The 25,392-nt window shown below is 39.6% G+C and overlaps 1 protein-coding gene across 3 annotated transcripts in view; it reads left to right on the forward strand.

Annotated features, from left to right (window-relative positions):
- Positions 1-25,392, forward strand: part of KHDRBS1 (KH RNA binding domain containing, signal transduction associated 1) — a 40,905-nt gene that overhangs the window by 4,688 nt on the left and 10,825 nt on the right. Inside the window, exons 2-10 of one of the 3 annotated variants that reach the window (XR_013827103.1) lie at positions 8,063-8,187; positions 8,812-8,928; positions 10,286-10,432; positions 13,006-13,139; positions 13,939-14,140; positions 14,611-14,678; positions 15,479-15,537; positions 17,810-18,002; positions 20,607-20,666. Coding sequence is in view for 1 of the 3 variants with exons in the window: in XM_079913152.1 (XP_079769278.1) it covers positions 8,063-8,187; positions 8,812-8,928; positions 10,286-10,432; positions 13,006-13,139; positions 13,939-14,140; positions 14,611-14,678; positions 15,479-15,537; positions 17,810-17,907 (950 nt within the window). In the remaining 2 variants the exon portion in view is untranslated. The other 2 variants (XR_013827104.1, XM_079913152.1) reach the window with 2 other exon arrangements.

The raw sequence follows: 25,392 nt of genomic DNA on the forward strand, positions 1-25,392 counted from the left end.
AGGAAAATACAAGTTAGTGTAAATGACTCAGGAATAAGTAAACATTTTCAGTAGATTAACAATCCCCAGATGATCTTGAAAAGATATGCAGAAATTCATCTTCCAAAAGCATTCAGTGCAGGGACTTCCCTGGCAGTCCAGTGGTTAAGACTCCATGTTTCCACTGCAAGGGGCATGGGTTCGATCCCTGGTCAAGGCTAAGATCCCGCACGCAGTGGAGCAGCCAAAAAAAAACCCCTCAGTGCAGAATATTTCCAGACAAAAATCTATTGAAATTTCAAAATAGTATATTTCTTTATTTTATTTACAGTATACTATGGAAATACACCTAGATGTCCCCATTTCATTCTACAGAGCTAGCAAGACCTATTAAAACCAGAAAGTGGAATTGCAAAGGAACTATAGACCAAGTATGGCTCTTCATATCCACGGGTTCTCCATATATGTGGATTCAACCAACAATGAATCAGAAATACTCGGGGGTGGGAGGGATTCCACAATTTCCTAAAAGCAAAACTTGAATCGGCTTTGCGCTGGTTTACATTGTATTTACAACTATTTACATAGCATTTACATTGTATTAGACATTATAAGTAATCTAGAGATGATTTAAAGTATACAAGAGGATGTGCGTAGGTTATATGCAAGTACTATGTCATTTTATATAAGGGACTTGAACATCCTTGGATCTTGGTATGGGAGTTTGGTCCTGGGACACCAAGGGATGACTGTGTAGGTATAAGTATAAATATTAGGAAAGAAAGAGGCAGAATTTATCATTATTTGCAACAACTTCATGGTTGTTTACCTAGGAAAATGGTGAGTGATGTGGCTGATTACAAGGTAAAGATGTATAAATCAGTAGCTTTCTGATATAGAAGCAGTAGCCAATTAGAAAAGAATTGACAAAATGATCTCATTTTTTAGAATAGCAAAAACTTTGGGATAGGCAATAAAAATCAATTCAAAATGTATGTGAATATTCATAACAAACAATAACAATCTGTAACCTTTGTAGAGCATATAACATGTGCCATGACCTGTGGTACTCATTAATTCCATCTTCATGGCCATTCTATGACGCAGGAAGAATTTTTATCTCTATATTACAGATGAGGAATATTGTGATCACATATTGTCGACTTAAAATTTTATTGAAAGTGGTAAGCGAAGATGTGAATAAAAAGAAATATGCCATGTCCTGGTGGGAGGAGGAACTAGTCTTATAAAGATGACAACTTTTAAATTAACATGTTGGTTTTTTGCATTTTTCAAACTAATTCCAAACTGGATTTATTTTTTTCAACTTGACATATTGAATATAAAGTAGCTAAAAGAGAGAGACAACAAGGGGTTGTACTGTATAGCACTGGGAACTATATTCAATATCCTGTGATAAGCCATAATGGAAAAGAATATGAAAAAGAATATATATGTGTATAACTGAGTCACTTTGCTATACAGCAGAAATTAAACACAACTTTGTAAATGTACTATACTTCAATAAAATTTTTAAGTAGCTAAAAGTAAATGAAGATAAATGGAAAAAAAATTTTGGAGACAGGAAAATAATGAAAACCTGCTACATTGACAGAAATGAAGTCAAACAAGACTTAGTGCTTGAGGGGATGTGGATTAGAAGGAACAGTGCTGGTAGAAGTGTGAATTGGTACAACCACTTTGGATAACAGTTTGGCATTTCCTTTGAAAGCTGAACATTCAAATTCTTTAAATTGAGCAAGGTTATTCCTAGGAATATACTCAAAGAAACTTTTGCCCGTGAATGTCTCACTCATAAAATAGTGCACTTTGTTTCACCATTGATTGGATACTGTGAGATTCTCAAAATAAAATACTTAATACAGCAGTGAAAATGAAAACTATAGCTGAATGCCACAAGATGGAGAAATCTTGGAAATCTAATGTTAGGTGAAAAAGTCAATCCCATAAGGCTACATACCTATGGTACAATACTGTTTATTTCTTTAATTTTTTTAATTTTAGTTTATTTATTTTTGGCTGTGTTGGGTCTTTGTGGCTGCACGTGGGCTTTCTCTAGTTGCGGCGAGTGGGGGCCCCTCTTAATTGCAGTGCACAGGCTTCTCATTGTGGTGGCTTCTCTTGTTGCAGAGCATGGACTCTAGGCATGCAGGCTCAGTAGTTGTGGCACACGGGCTTAGTTGCTCCATGGCATGTGGGATCTTCCTGGACCAGGGCTTGAACCCATGTCCCCTGCATTGGCAGGCGGATTCTTAACCACTGTGCCACCAGGGAAGCCCTACAATACTGTTTTTATGGAACATAATACTAGCAAAATGAAGTAAAATATCGTTAGCATGCATAGGTCTGTGATAGAGCAGTTTTTAACAAAACTAAACATGTGTTTACCATACGACTCAGCAGTTGTACTCTTGGGCATTTATCCCAGAAAAATTAAAACTTATGTTCATATGAAACCTGTACGTGAATGTTCATAGCAGCTTTATTCATAATAGCCAAAAAACTGGAAATAACCCGTATGTCTCCAATTGATGAATAGTTTAGCTGTGGTACATCTATACCATGGAATACTACTCAACAAGAAAAAGAAACGAACTATTGATAAATGCAACAACTTGGATGGATCTCAAGAGACTTTTTTTTGGTCAGGCCGCACGGCTTTCAGGATCTTAGTTCCCTGACCAGGGATTGAACCTGGGCCCTGGCAGTGAAAGTGCCAGGTCCTAACCACTGGACCTCCAGGGAATTCCCTCAAGAGAATTATGCTGAATGAAAAACCCAATCTCAAAAGGTTACACACTGTACAATTCCATTAGTTTAACATTCTTGAAAAGATAAAATAATAGAGATGGAGAACATTAGTGGTTGCCAATGTTGGGGAGAGAGGAAAGGAGGTGACTGTGGCTATAAAAGGGTAGCATGAGGGATCTTTGTGGTGGAACTGTTCTGTACTGAGACTGTGGTGGTGGTCACATGATTAAATTGCATAGAACTAAGCAAACATACACACACACATAAGTACATGCAAAACTGGTGAGATCTGAGTAAAGTCAGTAAGATTGTATTAATGTGAATTTTCTGGTTATGATATTATAGATATGCAAAATTTTATGGAGAATAGTGGGTGAAGCATATACGAGATCTCATATTTCTGACAACTGCATATAAATCTACAGTTATCTCAAAATAAAGTGGTTTGTTGTTTTGTTTTGTTTTTAAGAGAAAAAAAGGCTTAAACTCTTAAGTTGTACCCTAAGAGATTTGTGAGACTATGGTCGATATGCCATAATAGAGTTTGCCGCTATCCTGGAATGTGGGAATTGAGCCCCTTAGAGTGCTCTTAACTCTGGCTTTGAGGGATTTTTTTTGAGCCAGTACCCACCCTTAGTCAACACTGTGTGTGAAATACTGTGTTGGTATCTTTTTCTGGGGAGCTAGTCTGTAGGGGCTCATGACCCCAAACCAGATTAAGAACCTATAACTCGGTGCTCTTGCTTTAAATAATAAATAATTTGAAAAATGAAAAAAATGGAGTGGTTTTATACAAAATTAATGAACTTACTGGATTTGTGATTCCAAAAGGATTTACCAACAGAAAAGATACAGGGCAAAGAACTATAAATTTGGGAATGATGAAGTTATATGAGTCGTTAAGGGAAGTTAGGGGATGTTAATGGTACATTTCTTTAATTTGGTAAATGTTCATAGATGCCTGTTGTCTAGTAGACACTGTACTATAAATTGCAGTTAGTTTAATAATGGCAAGGGTCCAGAAATTGTTCATAGCAGGGGAAGGTGTGCTGTCGTTAGATGTATGAACCAAATACATTGATAGTCTGGAGGAGGGCATGACACCTGACCTTTTGGAGCAGATATCCTATGAATCTTGCCCTCCTAGAAGCACTATCTCTGGATGTCTTAGTCAGAAAATCTTGCTTGTCTTGCTCCTTATCACATGTTCAGTTAATGGAATGTACATGATAGCCATTTTTAGTTAAGCCAGTCCAGTTGATAAAATCTGTATATAATTTTTTTCAAACTTCTCTTGTATTAACAGTTTTGTGTTCCTTAAATCTTTCATCCATTAAAAAAAAATCCTTTTTAAAAGTAAGAAGGAAGACTAAATGGGGTTTAATGACTTGCCCAAGGTCACACAGCAAGCATGTAGCAGAGCTGGGAGTCAAACCCAGTTCTGTTTAGCTTCAAAACTCAGGTTCTTTCCTCTCAGTCATACATTTAAGAAACAGTTCTCATCCTTTGGAGCTAACAGTCTGGTTGTGATAACACCTACCAAAAAAAGGAAAGATTAAGTTATAGTAAAAGAGTAGAAGAAAAGCCACGAGATTTGTTGAATTTGCTCTGACTGACGTAAGGAATAACCTGGGTTTAAATAGCTGCTCTGTCACTAATTTTGTGATCTTGGACAAGATTTCTTCACTAGTTAAGTGGGGATAATCCTGGTTATAAAGACAAAGGGAAACAATAAATACAAAATTCCTGACACATAAAAGGCACTCGGTAAGATATGATTATTGTCAGCATCTAACTTTGAAGCAAATGGGTCACCTCTCTGTGTGTTGTTTACACCTTAGCGTTTCTTTCTTTGACTCTTGGGATACCCAGGGTCTCCAGAGGCCCAAGCAAAGATCTTTTAAAGGAGTCAGTTTCAGGGCTTCCCTGGTGGCGCAGTGGTTGAGAATCTGCCTGCTAATGCAGGGGACACGGGTTCGAGCCCTGGTCTGGAAAGATCCCACATGCCGCGGAGCAACTAGGCCCGTGAGCCACAACTACTGAGCCTGCGCGTCTGGAGCCTGTGCTCCGCAACAAGAGAGGCCGCGATAGTGAGAGGCCTGTGCACCGCGATGAAGAGTGGCCCCCACTTGCCACAACCAGAGAAAGCCCTCGCACAGAAACGAAGACCCAACACAGCCGAAAGTAAACAAATTAAAAAAAAAAGTAAAGGAGTCAATTTCAGAAGATTGTCTAGAAAGTACTTTTGCCTGAGGGTGAGGCATTTTTAGGAAGCTTCTCTTTGATTTTATTTTCTTCCCATTACAGCCTGCTCCTTTGCCCTCCACAAGAAGTGAGGCCAAGAAGAGAAATTGAAAAAGAAAAACGGAGAAAAAAAAAAGAATTGAAAAAGAAAAGAAAGATCAGGCAGCTGAACATCTGAGGCACACGCAGAGCCCTCTTGTTGTCTTTAGCTGCATGACAGTGTCTGGGGGTATAAGCAGTACTTCCCAAAACTTCACAGAATCAGCTCTTTTTTGCTTAAAGTGCCCCCCACAACTCCTCACTGAAAGGCAATAATAAAAGCATGAGGTTTGAAGTTAGAGAAAGCCTGGGTTTTAATCCTTACTCTCTTACTACTTTAACAGCTTTGTGACTTAGAGATTTAACTTCTCTGATTTTGTTTCCTCAGTTATAAAATGGGGATAGTACCAGCTACTTCACTGAGTTACTTTTTAGGATAAATGAGGTAATATGTGTATAGAGTATGATACATTGTAGGCATTTAATAAATATTTGGTCCTTCCCCTTCCAAACATGGAAGACCACCCTTCTTGAAGGCTCAAGTTGCTGCTGCTTCTTTTGCTTTCTAGGCTAACCCCCTGATTGTTTTATCTTTTCAGTTCTGTTTTACTTAAATCATTGTTCTCTGAATTCTCTGAAAATGCTTTAACGTTATTTTTTAAATTGTGAGGTAAGTGGACAAGGGGATCCTAATTAAAGATCTGCCTAGTTCAAAATATAGCAGAAGGATCCATGTTATAGAAAGGTCTTAAATTCACGGGGCACATTACATTGATATTAAACAAACCTTTCTACTGGGTTCAATTTTTGCATCCCTGCTTCCTATGGGAGTACAGATTAACAGACTTTGAGTCTTATCTTCTTGTTCTAACCAATTAAAGTTTCTGGAAAGTGGTATAAAGTACAGCTGAAGGGCCTAACTAGATGGCAGCAATTAGGACACACGGAGAGACATAGTTAAGATGAATGAAGCATGTAATTTGTTCCACATATTTAGAAGCTCCTCAGTGATGTTTTCAGATTAGAAATGTGGCATCTTTGTTCCTGTGGACTTTGGAAGATTGAGTGCCCAGTTTCCCAGCCCAGAAACTCAAGAGGTGTGTTCAGAGGTGGTAGGCTCAAAACTAGAGACTACAAAAAGTTAATATTAGCAGTAAGTGGGAAGGGGTGGGGTCAGGATACACTACCAGTGAAACAGTAAACAAATAGGTGTTGAATGAAGAAGCATTTAGTCTGTTGATTGTAAGGTTAAATTTGTTTTCTATTCCAAGCAATGAAAAATAGGAGTGCAAAGAGCACTGTCATTTACCGTTCTTATAAGAGTGTAACATCTGAAATTAGGCTTTTTAATAAACAGAAGCCTTCAGTTTGAAATTCTGAACTCTGTAGTCTGTCAGTGTCAGTAACTTTCCTTCATCCGTGTACTTTACAGCTGGACTTAGTCTAAACAGTTATTTTTTTTTAATTGTTAAAGGTTTAGATTTGCAGTATGTGTTTGAAGTCGTATGTCTTTATACAGAACTGGTAGTTTTCAAAGTGTGATCCCTAGAGCAGCAATATCAGCATCACCTGCTAACTTGTTACAAATGCAAACTCCTAACACAATCCCAGAGTGGGATTGGAGCCCAGCAGTCTAGTTTTACAAACCCTCCAGGTGATTCAATGAAGTTTGAGAACACTTGCCTTAAAATTATAGAAGAAACACTGGAAATGTTATATAAGGAGAACATTCTGTGTTAGTTAGAATGTTCCACTAATTTTAGGGAGTATAATTTTTTTGGTTGTTGTTGTTCTCAGTGGACCATAGTATATAACCTTTTAGTTGCTGCTCTTCATTGCCTCCATACTCGGCCCCCAAAACATCCTGTTGTAGCATTTAACTATACTTCATTGCTGACTTCATAGACTGGGAACTCTAGTATATAAACATAGTGGAGATTGGGACCATGTTTGACTTGTTCTGTTGTTTCTCATATACTTTACAGGACAAGGTGCCTGGCTCTTAGTAAGTCTTCCATAGTGGTTAGTGATCATACCTGTATCTGTCCCTTCATGTGCCTCTCCATAGGAAGCACTCAAACACTTGCAGTCACTGAATGAATGGATGGATGGGTGAATGAAGTTCCCTAATGATAGAAAATCTTTTTGGTTGCTAAGGTTCTAGCTGATGAAACTGTCTTAACCCATGAATTGAAATTATCTTGGTGCATTTTTTCCTTTAGGACACTGAGTGAATTTGGGCTAGATAGTGTTCAGTATATATTAAAACACTTCCTGAGGAATGGGCTTTTGGGACTTCCCTGGCGATCCCATGGTTAAGATTCCACACTTCCACTGCAGGGGGCTCGGATTTGATTGCTGGTCGGGGAACTAAGATCCCACCTGCCAAAAGGAAAAAAAAAAAAGAAAGAAGGAAATGGGCTTTAATTAGCATGTTACATATGTTATTTTATTCTGTCTTTATAGTAACCTCATGAGGTAGATATTGCCTCCATTTTACAATGAGGAAACCAAAATTCAGAGCAATTAAAAAATTTTTTAGAGCTCACACAACTGGTGAGTGGCAGAGTAAAAACCAGATCTTTCAGACTCTTAAGGATTACTACTATCCAAAGCACTACTGTTACAGAATTTTAATGGGACTCTCCGTTGTGTATTTAAATTATTGACTTTGTCTCTTCATTAAGATATGACTTTGTACTTTTTTCTTGATGCAGATTTTAATATTTTTAGTTCGTTTATCCCCTTTTCCCCAATTCACTGCTAAATCCATTTTGTGTTAAGAACATTTGAATGTCTCTGTAGAGGTTTCCACTAGAAGTGGAAGAGCAGACTGCTCTTATTAGAAGCAGGCTTTGGGTTTCCTAGTTAGCTTCATCTAGCTTTGGTGCTTTCACCCAGTCTCCATTTGAAATTAGCACTTTCTCATTACACAGTACTCTGTGTTATTGCTTTAAGCTGAGCAGACTCAGAATTTTGCCTTTATTTAAAAGAAAAAACTAAATGAAATTCTGTTTGTCCTATTCAGAAATTGAGAAGATTCAGAAAGGGGATTCAAAAAAGGACGATGAGGAGAATTACTTGGATTTATTTTCTCACAAGAACATGAAGCTGAAGGAGAGGGTTCTGATACCTGTCAAGCAGTATCCCAAGGTAAGGGAAAGAGTGCCTCACTTTGAGTTGTCTTTGTAGTATGAGAGTATGTAGTATGTCTTGTAGCGTGGGCTGTAGCAGAAGACTTACAGAGATTGTGATGTGTCAGAAACTTAAGCTGGTGAAGGTTCTGTCCCATATATGTATCTGGCAGTTGAAACATGCAAGTCCGTCCCTAATAGCATAGCTATAGCCAGGACGGAAATATAATCATCTTTTTATTATCAAAAAAAAAAAAGATTTTTTTTTTCAAAGTTTTTTTTTTTGGAAAGCAACTAGTTATATTTAGTTTATCAAACCAGTACTACCAGAGGGTACCATATGTCTGTTCTGTTCTGAAGTAACTGGCTTTAAAATATTTATGTAAAAGTATGAAGGGTTGCAGTGTGATATTATGGAAAGAGTGCCAAACTACATCAGGAAATTCAAGTCTAAGAACTGCCACTTTCCAGTTGTATAACCGTAGGCTAATCACTTTATCCGTACAGCCTCAGTATAATACTTCAGTAAAAAGGGAGTGGTAATACTCTACCTATTTTACAGGATTATTGAAGATAAATAATACGTGTGAAAATATTTTATAGGAACATATGTGTTTAGAAATCTGTCTTTATTTTCTGTCAGTTCAATTTTGTGGGGAAGATCCTTGGACCACAAGGGAATACAATCAAAAGACTGCAAGAAGAGACTGGTGCAAAGATCTCTGTGTTGGGAAAGGGCTCAATGAGAGACAAGGCCAAGGTAAGCTCACATTAATGAGGCAAGAAAACACCCTAATGCCTTCCAGTAGCCCAGAGTCCAGTATAGATTCCTTATGGAAGTTAGCACTTGCGTATGTACAGAATGTGATTCCCTTAAATTTGCATTGGATATAAGAGATTATAGACCAGTTAATTCACTTCTTTGGCAACGCTGGAAGAACCTAGGTGTGCCCTGGTAATTGTTTTCTTTCTGACTTTGACTGCATAGTAATGGAAACAGCAGTAGCAACTTTGGCATTAGTAAGCTTATCTATGAAAACTTGGAAGGGGAGCTGGATGTACTGAAACTTACTGAGACTAAAGACACTAAAATGTGAGCAGCACATTCCCTTTTCAGTAATGTGGAAAAGTGAGAGCACTAGTCTTGTGAGTGCAGGTGAGTCTGAGGATTAGTTGGCTGGTTTGTTTTATAGCCAGCTGGAATGTGAGGCTTTCTAAAAGAAGATATTACAAAAGGAACCATGAGTAATCCTAACAACAGAACCTAATGCTTATTTTTTTTTTCCATGCCATAGCCCCATACTCTTTATGCTCTTTGTAAGTATGGAGAAACTTACCACCGAAACAGAATAGTCTTAGCCTTCTAGGGCATCTTACTGTTGTGGCCTCTCCCGTTGCGGAGCACAGGCTCCGGACACGCAGGCTCAGCGGCCATGGCTCACGGGCCAAGCCGCTCCGCGGCATGTGGGATCTGCCCGGACCGGGGCATGAACCCATGTCCCCTGCATCGGCAGGCGGACTGTCAACCACTGTGCCACCAGGGAAGCCCCAGGCCTCCTTTTATGCAGCCTAATAGACAAACATGTTTTCTCAGACCCTCTTTTGTCCACTCACATTTCTCACTAGATGAATACAGTTAGGGCTGAGGTATGTTATTCTAGCTAATGAGATTTACATGAGATTTTCTTCTCTCTGTCCTGACTTTTTTCCTTCCCTAGAACTTCCCAGACCATATAAGCAGATAAGAAGAGCTGGTAATTAAGAGCTCTACCAGGGATTTAAAAGCAAATGCTTGGCAATAAATGAGTGAATGGATGAATGCTTGGCAAACAGCTGTTATCTGAATGGAAACTGGAAATAAGTTTGTCTTTTCTATACCTTCTAATAAGAGCTCCAGTGAATACACCAGTGATTCAAAACAGAAGAGCAGCAGACTAATTGCAGGTTTAGCAGACTGTGTAAATTACTATTCTCCAGAGTTTGTTTTGCTTTTTTCTTACACTTTCCTATCTTTTTAGGTGTTGGGGTCATTTCTCAATGTCTCTTTGGCCTAGAGGTAAAGGTGTCATTTTCTCCCTAGTCCAAGTGATGCGATGTTTTTGTGCATCTTTCCACAGGAGGAAGAGCTGCGCAAAGGTGGAGACCCCAAATATGCCCACTTGAATATGGATCTGCATGTCTTCATTGAAGTTTTTGGACCCCCGTGTGAGGCTTATGCTCTTATGGCCCATGCTATGGAGGAAGTCAAGAAGTTTCTAGTACCAGTAAGGAAATCTATATCCTGTATCTTTTGAGCAAGAGAAAACTGGGATCTTGTGCTTATTGCTAAGGCAGGGTTTCTTATCCAAGGTGTCTGTATAACCTGAAATTATATACCAAATTCTTCATTTATGTTCATTTTTCTGAGGTGGTCCATTATTTGTATCTGGTTTTCAAACCACTGTGCCCCAAGGCCACTCTCCCACTCCATGTCTAATGTGGTTTTAGTTGTATACTAGTATCTTGTCAATAATTTGGATCCACAGTGTGTCTGGCATTTTAACATCTGGTTAACAGAGATTTGACTAAGGTGGTCATAATCCCCTGCACTTAGGGGGGTTTTATTCTAGACTCTAGAGAGTCTAGATGATAACAGCAAGAAGGCTCTAGCCTCCAGTGTTAATGGATTGAATTCCGACCTGAGTGCATTCAGGGCTTTCTCTCCTGGAGGAGTTTACTCAAGTAGAGATGATTTGAAAGAGGCATGATGATTGTAGGCTTAACTGTTGATAATATTAAACAGATTGGTGTACAGCTCCTTTCAGAATGTAACTAAGGCCTTGGAAGAATTGGAACAGACCAGGTTACCTGTCTTGCTTATTATTACCTGGTCAGAGATTTCATTCTTTGAGTAAGTAGAAAATGATGAATTTTTGCCATTTGGCAAGAACTGTTAGTTTTCAGAGTTACTCTGAAAACTACTTACTGTTGAATATTTAATAACCAAGTATGAATCTGGAACCTTAAGAAGCATTTGGAGTACTATTCAGCTAGAATTGAGTAAGCATCATAGCTTCATCACTAAGAGGAGGTGATATATAGTTCCTGGTTTTCTTGTATATGTAAAATGAGGGAGTTGGAACTGTATCAGCATGTGAGAATTGGTAGAGCAAAAATTTATAGGGCATGTGTACCTGTAATGCTGAGCTCCAAGGATTCCAACACTGTCTTAAATGTCTCAGCAGCTGCTTTGCTTCTAAGTATCTCATCATCATTAGAGTGTTCAACATGAAACAGCCAATTTAAAATATCCTAGGAAAAACTCAGAGCTCGTAAGTTTTCCCTTGAGGATATGCTTTTTACTCTTTGAGGTATATGTTGAAGCATCCTGAGCCATCCGTTTTCTGAAGGACTGCAGGAGAATGCCCATCTCCTCCTTATCATTAGTCTCAGCATACTTCTCAAAAGGGCTAGGCTTATAAGGCTTCCATGTAAGTGGATCTTCAAAAGAGAAGCCTGCCAGGGAGATCTGGGTTTCCTCAGTGTTGCTGTGGCAGTTAGAGGAATATGAGCAAATGGCCCATCATTGGTCCCTTGATTCTCCAATGTGAATCTCAACCAGCAGAAATGTGTACAGTAAGAGGAGGTGAAGAGTTGGTGGAGGGGGGCATCTCTGTGGTGACTAGAATCTTCTAAAAGCTGTATACACCTGGAATATATAAAAATGCATGAAGTTAAGACTGAATGATTCTCTTCAGGAAATATGTGAAAAGATTTGCAAATGGCATTTGGCTCAGTTCTTCCCCCCTGTGAAGAAAAAAAGTGAGCCTGTTTTTGCGTCCATGACCAGAGCCCTCCGTTTTCCCCTTAGAACCTGGTACAGTAGGAAGAGCACTGGACTGGGAGCTTTATCTGCATCATCTTGGACAAGTTATTATATCACTTTTCTGAGCCTCAGGTTCCTTGTTCATCCCAAACATTTGTTAAGTATCTGGTAGGTGCCTAATACTATGCTTGGGTCTGAAGTTACAAAAATGGCTCTTGAAGAGCTCACAACCTAGTGAGAAAGACATACAAACAATTCTAAAGTGATGTGGTAAGTGCTTAGAGAAAATTACATGGTGCTGTGGGAAAAGAGGAGGGAGTGAAGGGTTGGCATCAAGAGAAAGTTTTTCAAAAGAGGTGAGGTAATATTTTAGATTAAATCTTGTGAGAGTTAGAGTCCCTCAGGTGGACAAAAAAAGGCAATAACATAGTCTGATGATTCAAAGCCTAGATTCTGGAGACAGGTAATTCTGAATTTACATGTAGAATCTGCCACTTACTAGCTCTGTGTCCTTAGACTGATTGCTTTATACTTCCCGAATCTGTTTTCCCAAATGTAAAATGGGAAGATCTGCCTATTTCAGGGTTAATTTGAAGATTAAACTGAAAACCCTATATAAAGTTTATTATATGGTACCCAGCCATAGAACTTAATTAATGGTAGTGGTTTTTATTATTCTAGAAAGAGGAAACTATTTGCTAGAATGGATGTTTAAGAGTATGCCATGTTCTGAACTGCAAGTTGTTCAGCATGGCTTGAAAGGAGGTTATACATGGAGAGGATGGAAGTGATCTGGAGAGCTAGGCAGGGGCCACATCATGAAGAACTTCATCTGAATAATGAGGGGTCTACCATCAAGACTTTCCTCAAAGAGGTGACAGGTGGAGTCCCATTTGACTTCAGAGAATGAATGACCTGAGACTTCATCTGGGCTTTCAAAGTTGTTCTTAGCATCCAAGGCCCGTATGGGCTAGGTGACTTCTCAGCAGAAGGTAGAGAATAACACTCCTTCCCATTATCTTTTATCCACAGGATATGATGGATGATATCTGCCAGGAGCAGTTCCTAGAGCTCTCCTACTTGAATGGAGTACCAGAGCCCTCTCGCGGACGTGGGGTGCCGGTGAGAGGCCGGGGAGCTGCACCTCCTCCTCCACCTGTTCCCAGGTATAAATAATGGAGACAACTAGAAATGGGATGTGAATTTGACTGCTGGTACCATCTCTGTTTTACTGGTGCTCTTATCTCCAGCTTAGAAAGGGTCTCAGGATTTGTATGTTGCATCAGGAGTGGAGTTCTAGGGAGTTCCCTGGTGGTCTAGTGGTTAGGATTTGGTGCTTTCACTGCTGTGATCCAGGTTCAATACTTGGTCGGGAAACTGAGATCCTGCAAGCTGCATGGCACGGCCAAAAAAAAAAAAAAAGTGGAGTTCTAGATCTTCGTCACTTTGACTATAATCAGGTACAACAGTCTTGAAGCTTTAGGACTTCAGGACTAAAGCTTTTAAAAAAAGCTTTTTTAACTTTTGGACAGTTTTAGCATTTTTAAATGGTCTTTGACTTTAGAATTTTACCTTTGCTGATTGACCTTTATGGACTGTTCAGACTCTCCAAGGCAGACGCTCCACTAATGAGATATTAACAGGTCCACCATGGGACCTGGGGAGCCTTACAATATGGGTCCTTTACCCACCTACACATTCCTCTGTGTTGTTTTGTTTTGGCTGCGCTGAGTGGCTTGTGGGATCTTAGTTCCCTGACCAGGGATTGAACCCTTGCCACGGCAGTGAAATCGCCAAGTACTAACCACTGGACTGCCAGGGAACTCCCCATTCCTCTGTGTTTTGATAATAGTCTATTTAAGGCATCGTAAAATCTGTCTAGCTCCAGAATTTGCAAACAAATCTGAACATGAAAGTAGCCTATTTATAAAAATCTCCATTTAAAATAAACTTTCTTTTTTGCAGGGGCCGAGGTGTTGGACCACCTCGGGGGGCTTTAGTGCGTGGTACACCAGTGAGAGGAGCCATCACCAGAGGTGCCACTGTGACTCGAGGAGTGCCACCCCCACCTACTGTGAGGGGTGCTCCAGCACCAAGAGCACGGACAGCAGGCATCCAGAGAATACCTTTGCCTCCACCACCTGCACCAGAAACTTATGAAGAATATGTAAGACATTCGGACAATGCCATTTCCTAATACCTAACAGGTTGCCAAAGGAAGTTGAATGACAGGGCCTTGGCCCTTGATGTAGATGGCAGGGACTGCCTGTAAGATTTGGAATCTGCCCTCTTCTCTTGCAGTGAATGTTAAACTATGAGAAGAGTTTTCCATTTTTAAGCATGGTTTACTGTATGTATGTAGATTAAACAGGAAATAAGTTGTCCCTTGATGTTTAGTGTGTTACTAAAGGAACTCAACACTACTACTGCTGATGATGCTGAAGTTCAAAAGAAACATTGTTTCTTTTTTTTTTTCTTTAGTCCTTTCTTTTCTTGACTATTCCACAACAGGTGTTAACATTTTGGAGGGAAATTCCATGTTCTCTTAATCCAGAAGCCCGCCATACTCCCATGGGATATAATTACCTTACCTACTTTCCGTGATTCTGACTTTCTATTTCATTTTATTTGTTCTAGGGATATGATGATACATATGCAGAACAGAGTTATGAAGGCTACGAAGGCTATTACAGCCAAAGCCAAGGGTGAGTCAGGCAGTAGAAGTGCTGTTTCATGTCCTCGGGATGGATAAGAGGGAGTTGGAGGAACTGAGAGATTTAGGCAGCACAAATCTAAGGAGCAGGGTGGCTCACCTCTCTTGAGGGTGTCTCGTCTGCTTTTGACATCTATAAGGCACACACTTGGATCTGCAAATTTGGATAACTGTGAATCTTAAATTATAGTGTAGAATCTGGGGTTAGCAGATGAAAAATTCCTGAGCTGTGACTACATGGAAACAAAGGGAAGAGGCCTTAAAATTATTTTGATTTATTATTACAAAATGTCACAGCCACATTAAAGTTGCATAAAAGTTTAAAAGGATACTAGAATCCCACTGTTGTAAGTCAGGTTCTTTTCTGCTCTTTTTTTAAAAAACATTTTTAGTGTATGTGTATATATATATATATCTTAACTGTGATTGAAAAGGTCTCATAATTCTACAATGAGGACAGAACAGTTCTTTTCATGTTTCTTTAATCTCTTCCAGTTAGCCCTGTGAATACATGTGTATGTACACTGTGGTTAAGATTGAGCTTTTGGATTGAGCTTTTTCACTTTAAATTGTTGCTATTCGTTTTTCTTTGCTATGGTTGTCACAGTTTTTAGATGAGTACCTAGTGTGTACATGCTTTGGAAATATTTTGTGGTTTGGAGATGGGGTAAAATGAGCATCTTTTTGTTTTATACCCACAAAAAAATGACTGAAATATGGAAGTATTGGGGAGAAAGGTAAAACTGAAACATGGTTACTACATAGCTCTAACACTCTGTCTTTGGCTTTCAGGGACTCAGAATATTATGACTATGGACATGGGGAGGTTCAAGATTCTTATGAAGCATATGGTATGTATTTATTTCTGTGTTGGGACAAAATGTGCAAGTAAGTGCCCTGGAGAATGCTGGTGACCGGATTATTGGGGGTCAGTCATGCATCTAAGGAGAAACCTCTAACAGAAGGCCAATATGTTGATAGATGTGGCAATAGGAGTCCTGCTCTTAAATTGTGTGGTGTGCGGTAGAAAGAAGGACTTACTGAAATGAGATAGGTGTGCTATTACTCTTGGACGGCTAAGCAGGTGTCCTAAACTAGGGCTCAGGTCTAGGTTGGCCTGGTTGGAGCAGCAGGCTTTTCAGCTGATGTTGATTCTTTTTGGACTTTAGGCTGGGAGATGGCTAGGCCTGGGTTATGTTGCTGGGCCTTTGCTGCTGATACCTAGGCCACGGCGGTGGATAATAAGAATTTAATCATATCCAATTCTTCTGCCCCACCTCATTTTTAAAAACAATTTTGGATCTCATCATGAAGAATCTCAGTGTAGAGGAAATGCTAGCTGAAAGAAACCTAAACGGCAAGAGCAGGTTGGGGGCAGGAATAGTGTCCATTAGATTAGAAACTGGGGGCTGAAGCCAATTCAGGGCAGTACTGGCACCAAGCTCCTTACTGTCTTGGAGACATCTCCTTTCAGTCCTATAATCCTAAGAGAGCTATATAGATGCTGGAATGGCAGCAGGACCAAACTGCCTTTCCTGAGGCTTGGTTGAAAACACATTGCTCAAGAGTATCCTCAAGAGCCAGTTATGGCCCTGTATTAATGGGTCCCAGCGGGAGTACCATGTGGCAGTAGATGCAGAGAGAGCAGCCTTTTAAATGTGAGGTGTTTCCAGCATACCCAAGGGAAGTCCAGAGACTTTGGCAAGGGGGTCAGCAGTTGACCGTTTAAGTTACCAGCTGACAGTCTCCCTTACCCCTAACTGAAAAGAGGAGCCTCTTAGGGTTCCCACAGACAGACTCCTCAACTCCTCAGCACAGTATGTAGTAACCAGTCAGCTGCTTGCCCGGGAAACAGTTTTTACCAGTTCTAGCTAAATGGTACTGGACAGTTGCCATCCGTAACACTGCACTGCTCTCTGCTCATATGCCACTATTTAGAAGGGTGGTATGATTGCTCCAGGGTATTTCCCTTCATCGGTGAAGCAGCACAATGGGGCCTCTGTATGTGTTTGACTAAATTACATTTCTGTTTTGCTGGAGAAAAGACTGCACTGAAATAGGCAGGCTGCTCCTTGTTCTCCTGGTATGATGTTGCCACCGTTAATCTGTTCTGATTTCTGCCTTTATAAGCAGAGTTAGAAAAATAAACTGTCTTGTTGGTACCCAGAAGCCACTTGGAAAGTGATGGACATATCTATTTTACTAGAGGTATAAACAGGCTTAGATAGCATAGGGCTTTGTGCAACATCCATAAAGGAGTTCTAGACCTATATTGATGGAAGCAGATGTTTGTGAATGCAAGGAGCTAGAGAAATAACAGGCCTGGGTAACATCTGGGGGTGAGTGGGAAGAATAAGCTTATAAATACAACTCGTGTTCATAAGAGATCAGCTCTAGTAAGTGATCATCTCTCCTATAGGCTTTTCCCTGTCACAAAGGAAAACCATTTGAGGATGTCAGTCATGTTGTCTGGCTTCTCTGGACTATTGGCACAAAAAAGGAGATAATGAATTCTCCTAATGAGTGCTGTTAACACATTTGATTGTACTTCCCACTGCCAGAACAGTGAACCAGCTCTGCTGGTGGAGGGCTCCTGAAACGTGGCCATTGCTTGCTCTTCCCAGGGAGCCAGAGGACATTTCTCCACGGGGAAATCAGACTTGCTGTTGCATGGGACGGGAGCTACCTGCTGCTTCCAATCTGAAAGACTTCCAGAAATTGTCACCTTACCTGAGGCTCTGTGCCAAATTGCTTTGGAAACAGGAAAGAGCATTGCAGATCCACTGAGGTCGATTTCCTCATTGTCCCAAGCAAGGTGTTGGGTTTATTCAGGTTTGGGGGCTGGAGTATAGATTATGTTGCCTATGGACAGCTTCTTTCCTGGACATCACTCCAAGTTCTTCCTGAACTGTTTCCTCTGTCCACTCAGAACTGTCCTACAGTTGGAAAATTGCCTAAGCTGCTCAGGAGGGCCAAGCAGAGTAAAAAAGTAAGGACCACCCAGGAGGTGGCAAGACATTGGAAGCAAAGCAGTGTTTTTGGTGACCAGGTGACCTACGCCTGCCCATCTAGAAATGCCATTGGCACGTGGGTTATAAAACTGTTCTTGCTTTTTCCCCACAGGCCAAGATGACTGGAATGGGACCAGGCCGTCGCTGAAGGCCCCTCCAGCTAGGCCGGTGAAGGGAGCATACAGAGAGCACCCATATGGACGTTATTAAAAACAAACATGAGGGGAAAATATCAGTTATGAGCAAAGTTGTTACTGATTTCTTGTATCTCCCAGGATTCCTGTTGCTTTACCCACAACAGACAAGTAATTGTCTAAGTGTTTTTCTTCGTGGTCCCCTTCTTCTCCCCCACCTTACTCCATTCTTAACTCTGCATTCTGGCTTCTGTATGTAGTATTTTAAAATGAGTTAAAATAGATTTAGGAATATCGAATTAATTTTTTAAGTGTGTAGATGCTTTTTTTCTTTGTTGTTTAAATATAAACAGAAATGTACCTTTTCTAATAAAACAGAAGTTGAGTAAAAAAAAAAACCACAAACCTGTTAGTTTCAAAAGTGACATTGCTTGCTTAAAGGTTCTGAAGTTAAGGCTTGTTAACTTTCTCTTAGTTTTGACTTGAGGCATCCCGTAAAGTTGTAGTTGCAGAATCCCAAACTAGGCTACATTTCAAAATTCAGGGCTGTTTAAGATTTAAAATCACAAACGTTAACGGCAGTAGGTGCCACCATGTAAAAGTGAGCTCAGACGTCTCTAAAAATGTTTCCTTTAAAAGCACATGGCGGTTGAATCTTAAGGTTAAATTTTAATATGAAAGATCCTCATGAATTAAATAGTTGATGCAATTTTTAACGTTAATTGACTTAAAAACAACAACAGCAAAATTAGGTTCGTAAAACTGACTTTTTCATTATGTGGGTTTTGAAATCTAGCCCCAGACATACAGTGTTGAGAGATACTTAGTGGGAAGTAGGTTTCGAAGCGGTTGATACGGGGAGAGGGGCTGGCCACTTGAATTTGATGCAGAGCTTTTTAGTCACGAACAACCTTTCAGTAATAGTACTAATAATTAACATTTCAGTATTTAAAAAGGCAAAGTATTTTGTCCATCTGAGATTCTACACTCCATGAAAAGCTCACTTGGACACTGGGGCCAAAAGCTGATGATTTTCTTAAGTTGACGGTTGTCAATATTGAACTGTTACCAAGGTAGTTAGTCAAGTATGTCTCAACACTAGCATGATATAAAAAGGGACACTGCAGCTGAATGAAAAAGGAATCAAAATCCACTTTGTACATAAGTTAAAGTCCTAATTGGATTTGTACCGTCCTCCCATTTTGTTCTTGGAAGATTAAATGCTACATGTGTAAGTCTGCCTAAATAGGTAGCTTAAACTTATGTCAAAATGTCTGCAGCAGTTTGTCAATAAAGTTTAGTCCTTTTTTAATCAAAGTAAATGTGATGAATTGTCATTTTTTTGGGTGGACAATAAAATAGTTTTCTCTTTCAAATAAACTTAAATTAACTCTAAAGTTAATGGGCTTGTTAAAAGTTGGAGACATTCTTAAAAGTGGTGGGGGGGTATTTTATTTTAAGTTTACCAAAAAAAAGTTTATGAGTTGTTAAGTTTTAGTTTAAAAATAACCAAAGCTTTTTCACCCCCTGGAAGTTGTTGAAAGCAGTTTTATCCAGTCCTTATCACAAGCTCTAATTTTTGGAGAGAAAAATCCAACTAAGTTGAAACTTGGATTGGTTTCCATACATAGGCCTCAGTACTTAAAGTTCCAGCCATCCTAGTTTGCACCTTCTGTAGAGCCTGTAGGTGGCCCTAAGAGTGACACCAAATAATCTCTGTGAACTTGGAGAGGGATAGCACTTGCCTTTAGATAATGACAATTCAGCAAACCCTGGGTGCCCTTAAGGGTTTCCCTTCCAATCCCAGAAATGCTGTTAATAAATCAACTGGGCTGGGGCAGGATGTGGCATGATAGCCTGGCTCTGAACCTCCCTCCTGAGAGACCAAGAGAGGAAATGATGGAATTGGTTGACCCTGTTTCCACTCCTCTACATTAATTCTCAGGGTTCTCATGCCTTCCCTAAGGGAGCCACCTAAACTGCTCGGGGGTGAAAAATCCTCTTGTATGAAGTGCCAAGCTGCCTGCAGCAGTGCATGATGGACATTTTTTTTCTTTTTAAAACACACCAACAAAAAAATGTATTTGTAGATTGTGATAAAGTGTAAATAACTGAATTTTCAACCATGGTTTGAAGTCAGCTTTCAGGGCATTATGTCTTGTTTTGATGAAAAGAGATCACTCTATACCCCCCTTTTTAAAGGAAAATTATCGCAAGAGAATCAGGATGTGTAAAGCTAACATGCATCGCAAAAAACCAAAGGTAACCTAAATGTCTGATTTTAATAGCACATATTTCTCTTTTACATAAACTGTGACAGCAACTTGCATAAACAATTCTTTAGCTGTTAATTTTAATGTTAAAACTTTGCAAAACTTGTTTAATAAAAATAGCTGTAAAAAGAAAAACCATATGCTGCCGCATAAATTAGCCATAACTCTTAATAATCCTGCCCATCACAAGTGAACTGTAATGTAACCTGGGCACAAAGTCTGACATCTTAAATGACACATTGTAAAATTTCAATGACTGTAGTTTAGACCTGCTGCTCCCCAAAGTAAAGCTTTCTGCTCAGCTATTTTAAAATGTACAAGGATGTGAGCCCCTATAGGTCCCCGTATTGATATTCACAATGAAATGTTAGTTAAAATTTCTTTAAAGTTGCATGTTTCTCTCCTGTAATGTGTAAACTGCATGCAGGATCTCTATCTTTTATTTTGTATGTCTTTAGAACTTCCTCTTTAAAAGACTTATCTCTTACTTCTCCATTTTCAGGTGATTGAAAACTCCTGAGGCATTTCTTGGAGTAGAATGGGTAGTGAAGACCCATGTCAGGTATGTTAAGGTGGCTTTCTATTAAGGATATTGGACTTTTATCGTAACTAAAACAGTTTTGCCAGGTGGTAGCCTGGGAGGTAATCAATGGGCAAATCTTGCTTGTATGTACTTTGTACCATATTTACAACCTGACCATGCTTTTACGTTGGTTTACAGTCCATATTGAATTTACTTGCAATGACCAGACTGTCAGCTTACATCTTTTGAGTCCCACTGTATTTTGTCAATAACCTGATAAGGTGGTGTTTCATTTGGAGTTCATTGGTTATAAGCAACAAAGTGACTGGCTCATGTAAATGAAAGGGAATTTATTGGAAGGATATTAGGGGTCCGCAGATTTAATGTGAAGGCTAGAAAATCTTGCTTGGGAACCAGAGTGGCTACAGCGAACTGGGACAGCAGTGGTAGACCACAGGAGTGGTTCTAAAGCTGGGATTAGCTCCTTGGACACTATTGCTGGAATGAGTACACTCTTAGCCATGTTTGGTTTCAAGGTTCAAGTTCTAGAGAGGCAAAGTGTCCGACTGGATTAGCTTGAGTCACATGCCCGTACTTCACCAGTATGCAGTAAGAAAATAATTCCTCAAAAGGAAGTCAGGGTGTTATTAGGAAAGAAATAGATACTGAGCAACCAAACGACAGTTATTCAGTAATAACCGTATTTTACAGAAGTAACTGAGACTTAATGAGGGTAAGTGACTTCCAGGGATTACATAATTAGTGTGGGTGGTAATCAAGCCCAAGTTTATGTGTTGCCAGAACCTAACATCTTACCTCTCATACTATACCACTTTTAATCTAAGGAAGGGGTATTTCTCACGCAGAAGAGACCCCTGGTTAGAGACATTGTGGTGTAGTAGAAAGGACATGGAACCTGAGAAACCTGGAGTTGAATCTATGAGCTATCTTTTGTTTGGTGACCTAAAACACATCACTTATTTCCACATCTGAGAAGGAAGACAGTGATAATGTACACTTCACAGTGGTTGGCAAACTGAAGGAGTTCAAATATATATAAGGCCAACCAATTCCGTGCCCTATACATAGTAAATATTAGTCTTTTTCCCTAAAAAATTTTAACTCCCTGGTTGGGTAGTTGGGGGCTCTGATAACTGAGTGAGCCTTCCTATTGATTTTTTCTCTGCCCCTGAGTAAGTTGTTAGGGTTATGAGGGCACTGAGGAGAAAGGATCCAACTAGGTAGGCCAAAGATACTGTGTCCTTTGACAGTGAAATTTGCCTTCTTGGAGATCATTTCTTCCACACCCACCTCTCGGCCAGGAGCCTCTGCGATACGGAGGCTTTAAGGAGGACCATGTGTACTGAGCATGGTTCTGTGCATCCAGAAGTCCTAAGTTTGATACTGGTCACGTGAATGGTTAGAAAATTTTAGGGGAAAGTCCCTGAATGCAGAGAATTTAGTCTCAACTCTTCCTAAGGTAGTCTTAAGAGCAGAATTTTGGGGAAACGTCTTTCTTTATTTTGGCCTGTAATTTGTGCTTGGAAAGGCAAGTTCCATTGTTGGCAGACCCAGGCCTGCCAGTGGTCTGCCTATTCTGGGTGTGCAGTTTCGGTCCCAGTGTTTTCTGTCACTACCTGTGAACTTTATTACATCTATAAGTTTTAGAGCCAGGGGAGACTGGGGACCTGTCCTGGCTCTGCCTCATCATAGCCCTTGTCTTTGTTTTAACAACCAGAAAAAAACCCTTACCCCCTGTCTCATTTCTTTCTTTCTTTTTTTTTTTTTTTTAAGCATAATGAACATCTTTTTTTTTTTTTTTTTTTTTTCCCCGCTGTGTCACACGACTTGCAGGATCCTAGCTCCCCGACCAGGGATTGAACCTGGGTCATGGCTGTGAAAGCACCGAGTCCCAACCACTGGACCACCAGGGAATTCCCTGTGTCATTTCTTTTTATGATTTGAATTTTATTTTAGTTATTATTTTTTTTATATAGCAGGTCTGTGTCTTATTTCTTTATCATTAAATGGAGTTGATAATAATAGCTAACATGTATCACTATGTGCATCATAATATCCTAAGCAGTTAATAAAAACTATCTCATTTGGTCCTCTCTACCTTTTTCTTTTTTAATTGAGATAAAATTCACATAACATAAAATTTACCATTGTAATCATTTTAAAATGCACAGTTCAGTGGTTATTAGAATATTCACAGTGCTGTATGAGCATTATCACTATTTAATTCCAGAAAATTTCCATTACCCCAAAAGAATCTCATACGTGTTAGTAGTCACTCCCAATTCCCCTCTCTCCCACTAAGCTACTTTCTGTTTCTGTGGATTTCCCTATTCTGGACATTTCATATAAATGGAATCATATTATATGTGCCTTTTGTGATTGGTTTCTTTGACTTTGCATAATGTTTTCAAGGTTCACGCATGTTATAGTACATATCAGTACTTCATATAGTGATAGGACACAATATTACTTCCCAAAGCAGCCCATTTCATTTAAGACAGCTCCAAGTATTAGAAGTTTTCCCTCATTTTGAATGTCACTCTAGTAGCTTATACTGATTCTATTTTGGACTTCTGAAGGGATTCCTATCATGTATTTGAAGTTTTTTTTTTTTTTTTGATTTTTGGCTGCATTGGGTCTTTGTTGCTGCATGCGGGCTTTCTCTAGTTGCAGCCAGAGGGGGCTACTCTTTGTTGCAGTGCGTGGGCTTCTCACTGTGGTGGCTTCTCTTGTTGTGGAGCACAGGCGCTCGGGCTTCAGTAGTTGTGGCACAAGGGCTCAGTAGTTGTGGCTCGCGAGCTCTAGAGTGCAGGCTCAGTAGTTGTGGTGCACAGGCTTAGTTGCTCCACAGCATGTGGGATCTTCCTGGACCAGGGCTCAAACCCGTGTCCCCTGCATCAGCAGGCAGATTCTTAACCACTGTGCCACCAGGGAAGTCCCTGAAGATCATTTTCACTCATGTTTCTTTCCCAGCTCTAAAAGTTATTTGTTAGACTTGCTAGATCTGATTTTCAAGAAAAACTAGAAATTTGGATTTTATATACTGCCAGTTGGTTAATGTTTGCTTAGGTTTGTGTCAGTCCCTGTAAAACATATGCTGCAAGCCAAATTCTGCCCATCACCTGCCAGTTGCAGCTGCTGGTTAGCTTCTATTAATACAGATTAAAAGGCATATTAGGATTATTGAGATATAATTCATATACCAAACTATTCACTCATTTAAAGTGTACGATTCGGGGGTTTTTAGTATATACAAGAGTTGTACAATCATCAACACAATCAATATTAGAACGTCTTTCTCACCCCAGAAAAGAAATCCTGTGCCCATTAAGCCATTTCCCCACAATCAGCTTATCCTTTCTAGCTCTAAGCAACCATTAGTCCATGTTCTGTCTCTATCACCTTGTCTATTCTGGACACTTCATAAAGTGGAATTATACAACATATAATCTTTAATGACTGACTTCTTTCACTTAGCATAATGTTTTCAAGCCTCATACGTGTTGTAGCATGTTGTCAGTACTTTTATTGTCAAATACTATTTCATTATATGCATATACCACATTTTATTTATCCATTTACCACTTTTTGGCTAATATGAATAATTCTTCTATGAACATTCATGTACAGGTTTTTGTGTGGACATATGTTTTCAATTTCTTGGATGTATACCTAGGAGAGGAATTGCTAGGTCATATGGTAACTCTTTGTTTAACTTTTTGAGGAACTGCCCATCTGTTTTACACAGAGACTACACCATTCCTACCAGCAATGTATGAGGTTTCTAATTTCTCCACATCCTTACCAACACTTGCTATTTTCTTTTTGTTTGTTACAGCTATCCTGCTGGGTGTGAATTGGTATCTCATTGTGGTTTTGATTTGCATTTCCCTAATGAATAATGTCATTGAGCATCTTTTCATGTACTTATCCACCATTTTGTTTATCTTCTTTAGAGAAATGTTTATTTAAATCTTCTGTCAATTTTTAAATTGGACGATTTGTCTTTTTATTATTGAATTGTAAGTTCATTATATAGTTGGATGATGGACTCTTATCGTATATGAGATTTGCAAGTATTTTCTCCTATTCTGTGAGTTCTCTTTTTATTTTCTTTGAAACACAGAAGTTTTTCATTTTGATGAAGTCCAATTTATCTGTTGTTTTCTTTCATTGCTTGTGCTTTTGGTGTCATAGGTAAGAAGCCATTGTCTCATTCATGGTCCTGAAATTTTATACCTTTTTCCTTCCTTCAAGAGTTTTATAGTTTTAATTCTTACATTTAGGCCTATGATCCATTTTGCGTTAATTTTTTTTTTTAAATTAATTTATTTTTTTTGCGGTATGCGGGCCTCTCACTGTTGTGGCCTCTCCCGTTACGGAGCACAGACTCCGGACACGCAGGCTCAGTGGCCATGGCTCACGGGCCCAGCCGCTCTGCGGCATGTGGGATCCTCCCAGACCGGGGCACGAACCCGTGTCCCCTGCATCGGCAGGCGGACTCTCAACTACTGCGCCACCAGGGAAGCCCGCATTTTGCGTTAATTTTTGTATATGGAATGAGGTGGGGGGTTCATATTCGTTTGCATGTGGATATCCATTTGTCTCAGCACCATTTATTGAAAAAGACTGTTCTTCCCCCATTGAATGATCTTGGCATCCTGGTTGGAAATCAATTGACTATAGAGGTATAGATCTATTCCCCTTTGAAGTAGGTATTACTTAAAGTGATTAATATAATTTT

The sequence above is a fragment of the Stenella coeruleoalba genome (assembly GCF_951394435.1).
Source record: "Stenella coeruleoalba genome assembly, chromosome: 1".
NCBI lineage: Eukaryota > Metazoa > Chordata > Mammalia > Artiodactyla > Delphinidae > Stenella > Stenella coeruleoalba.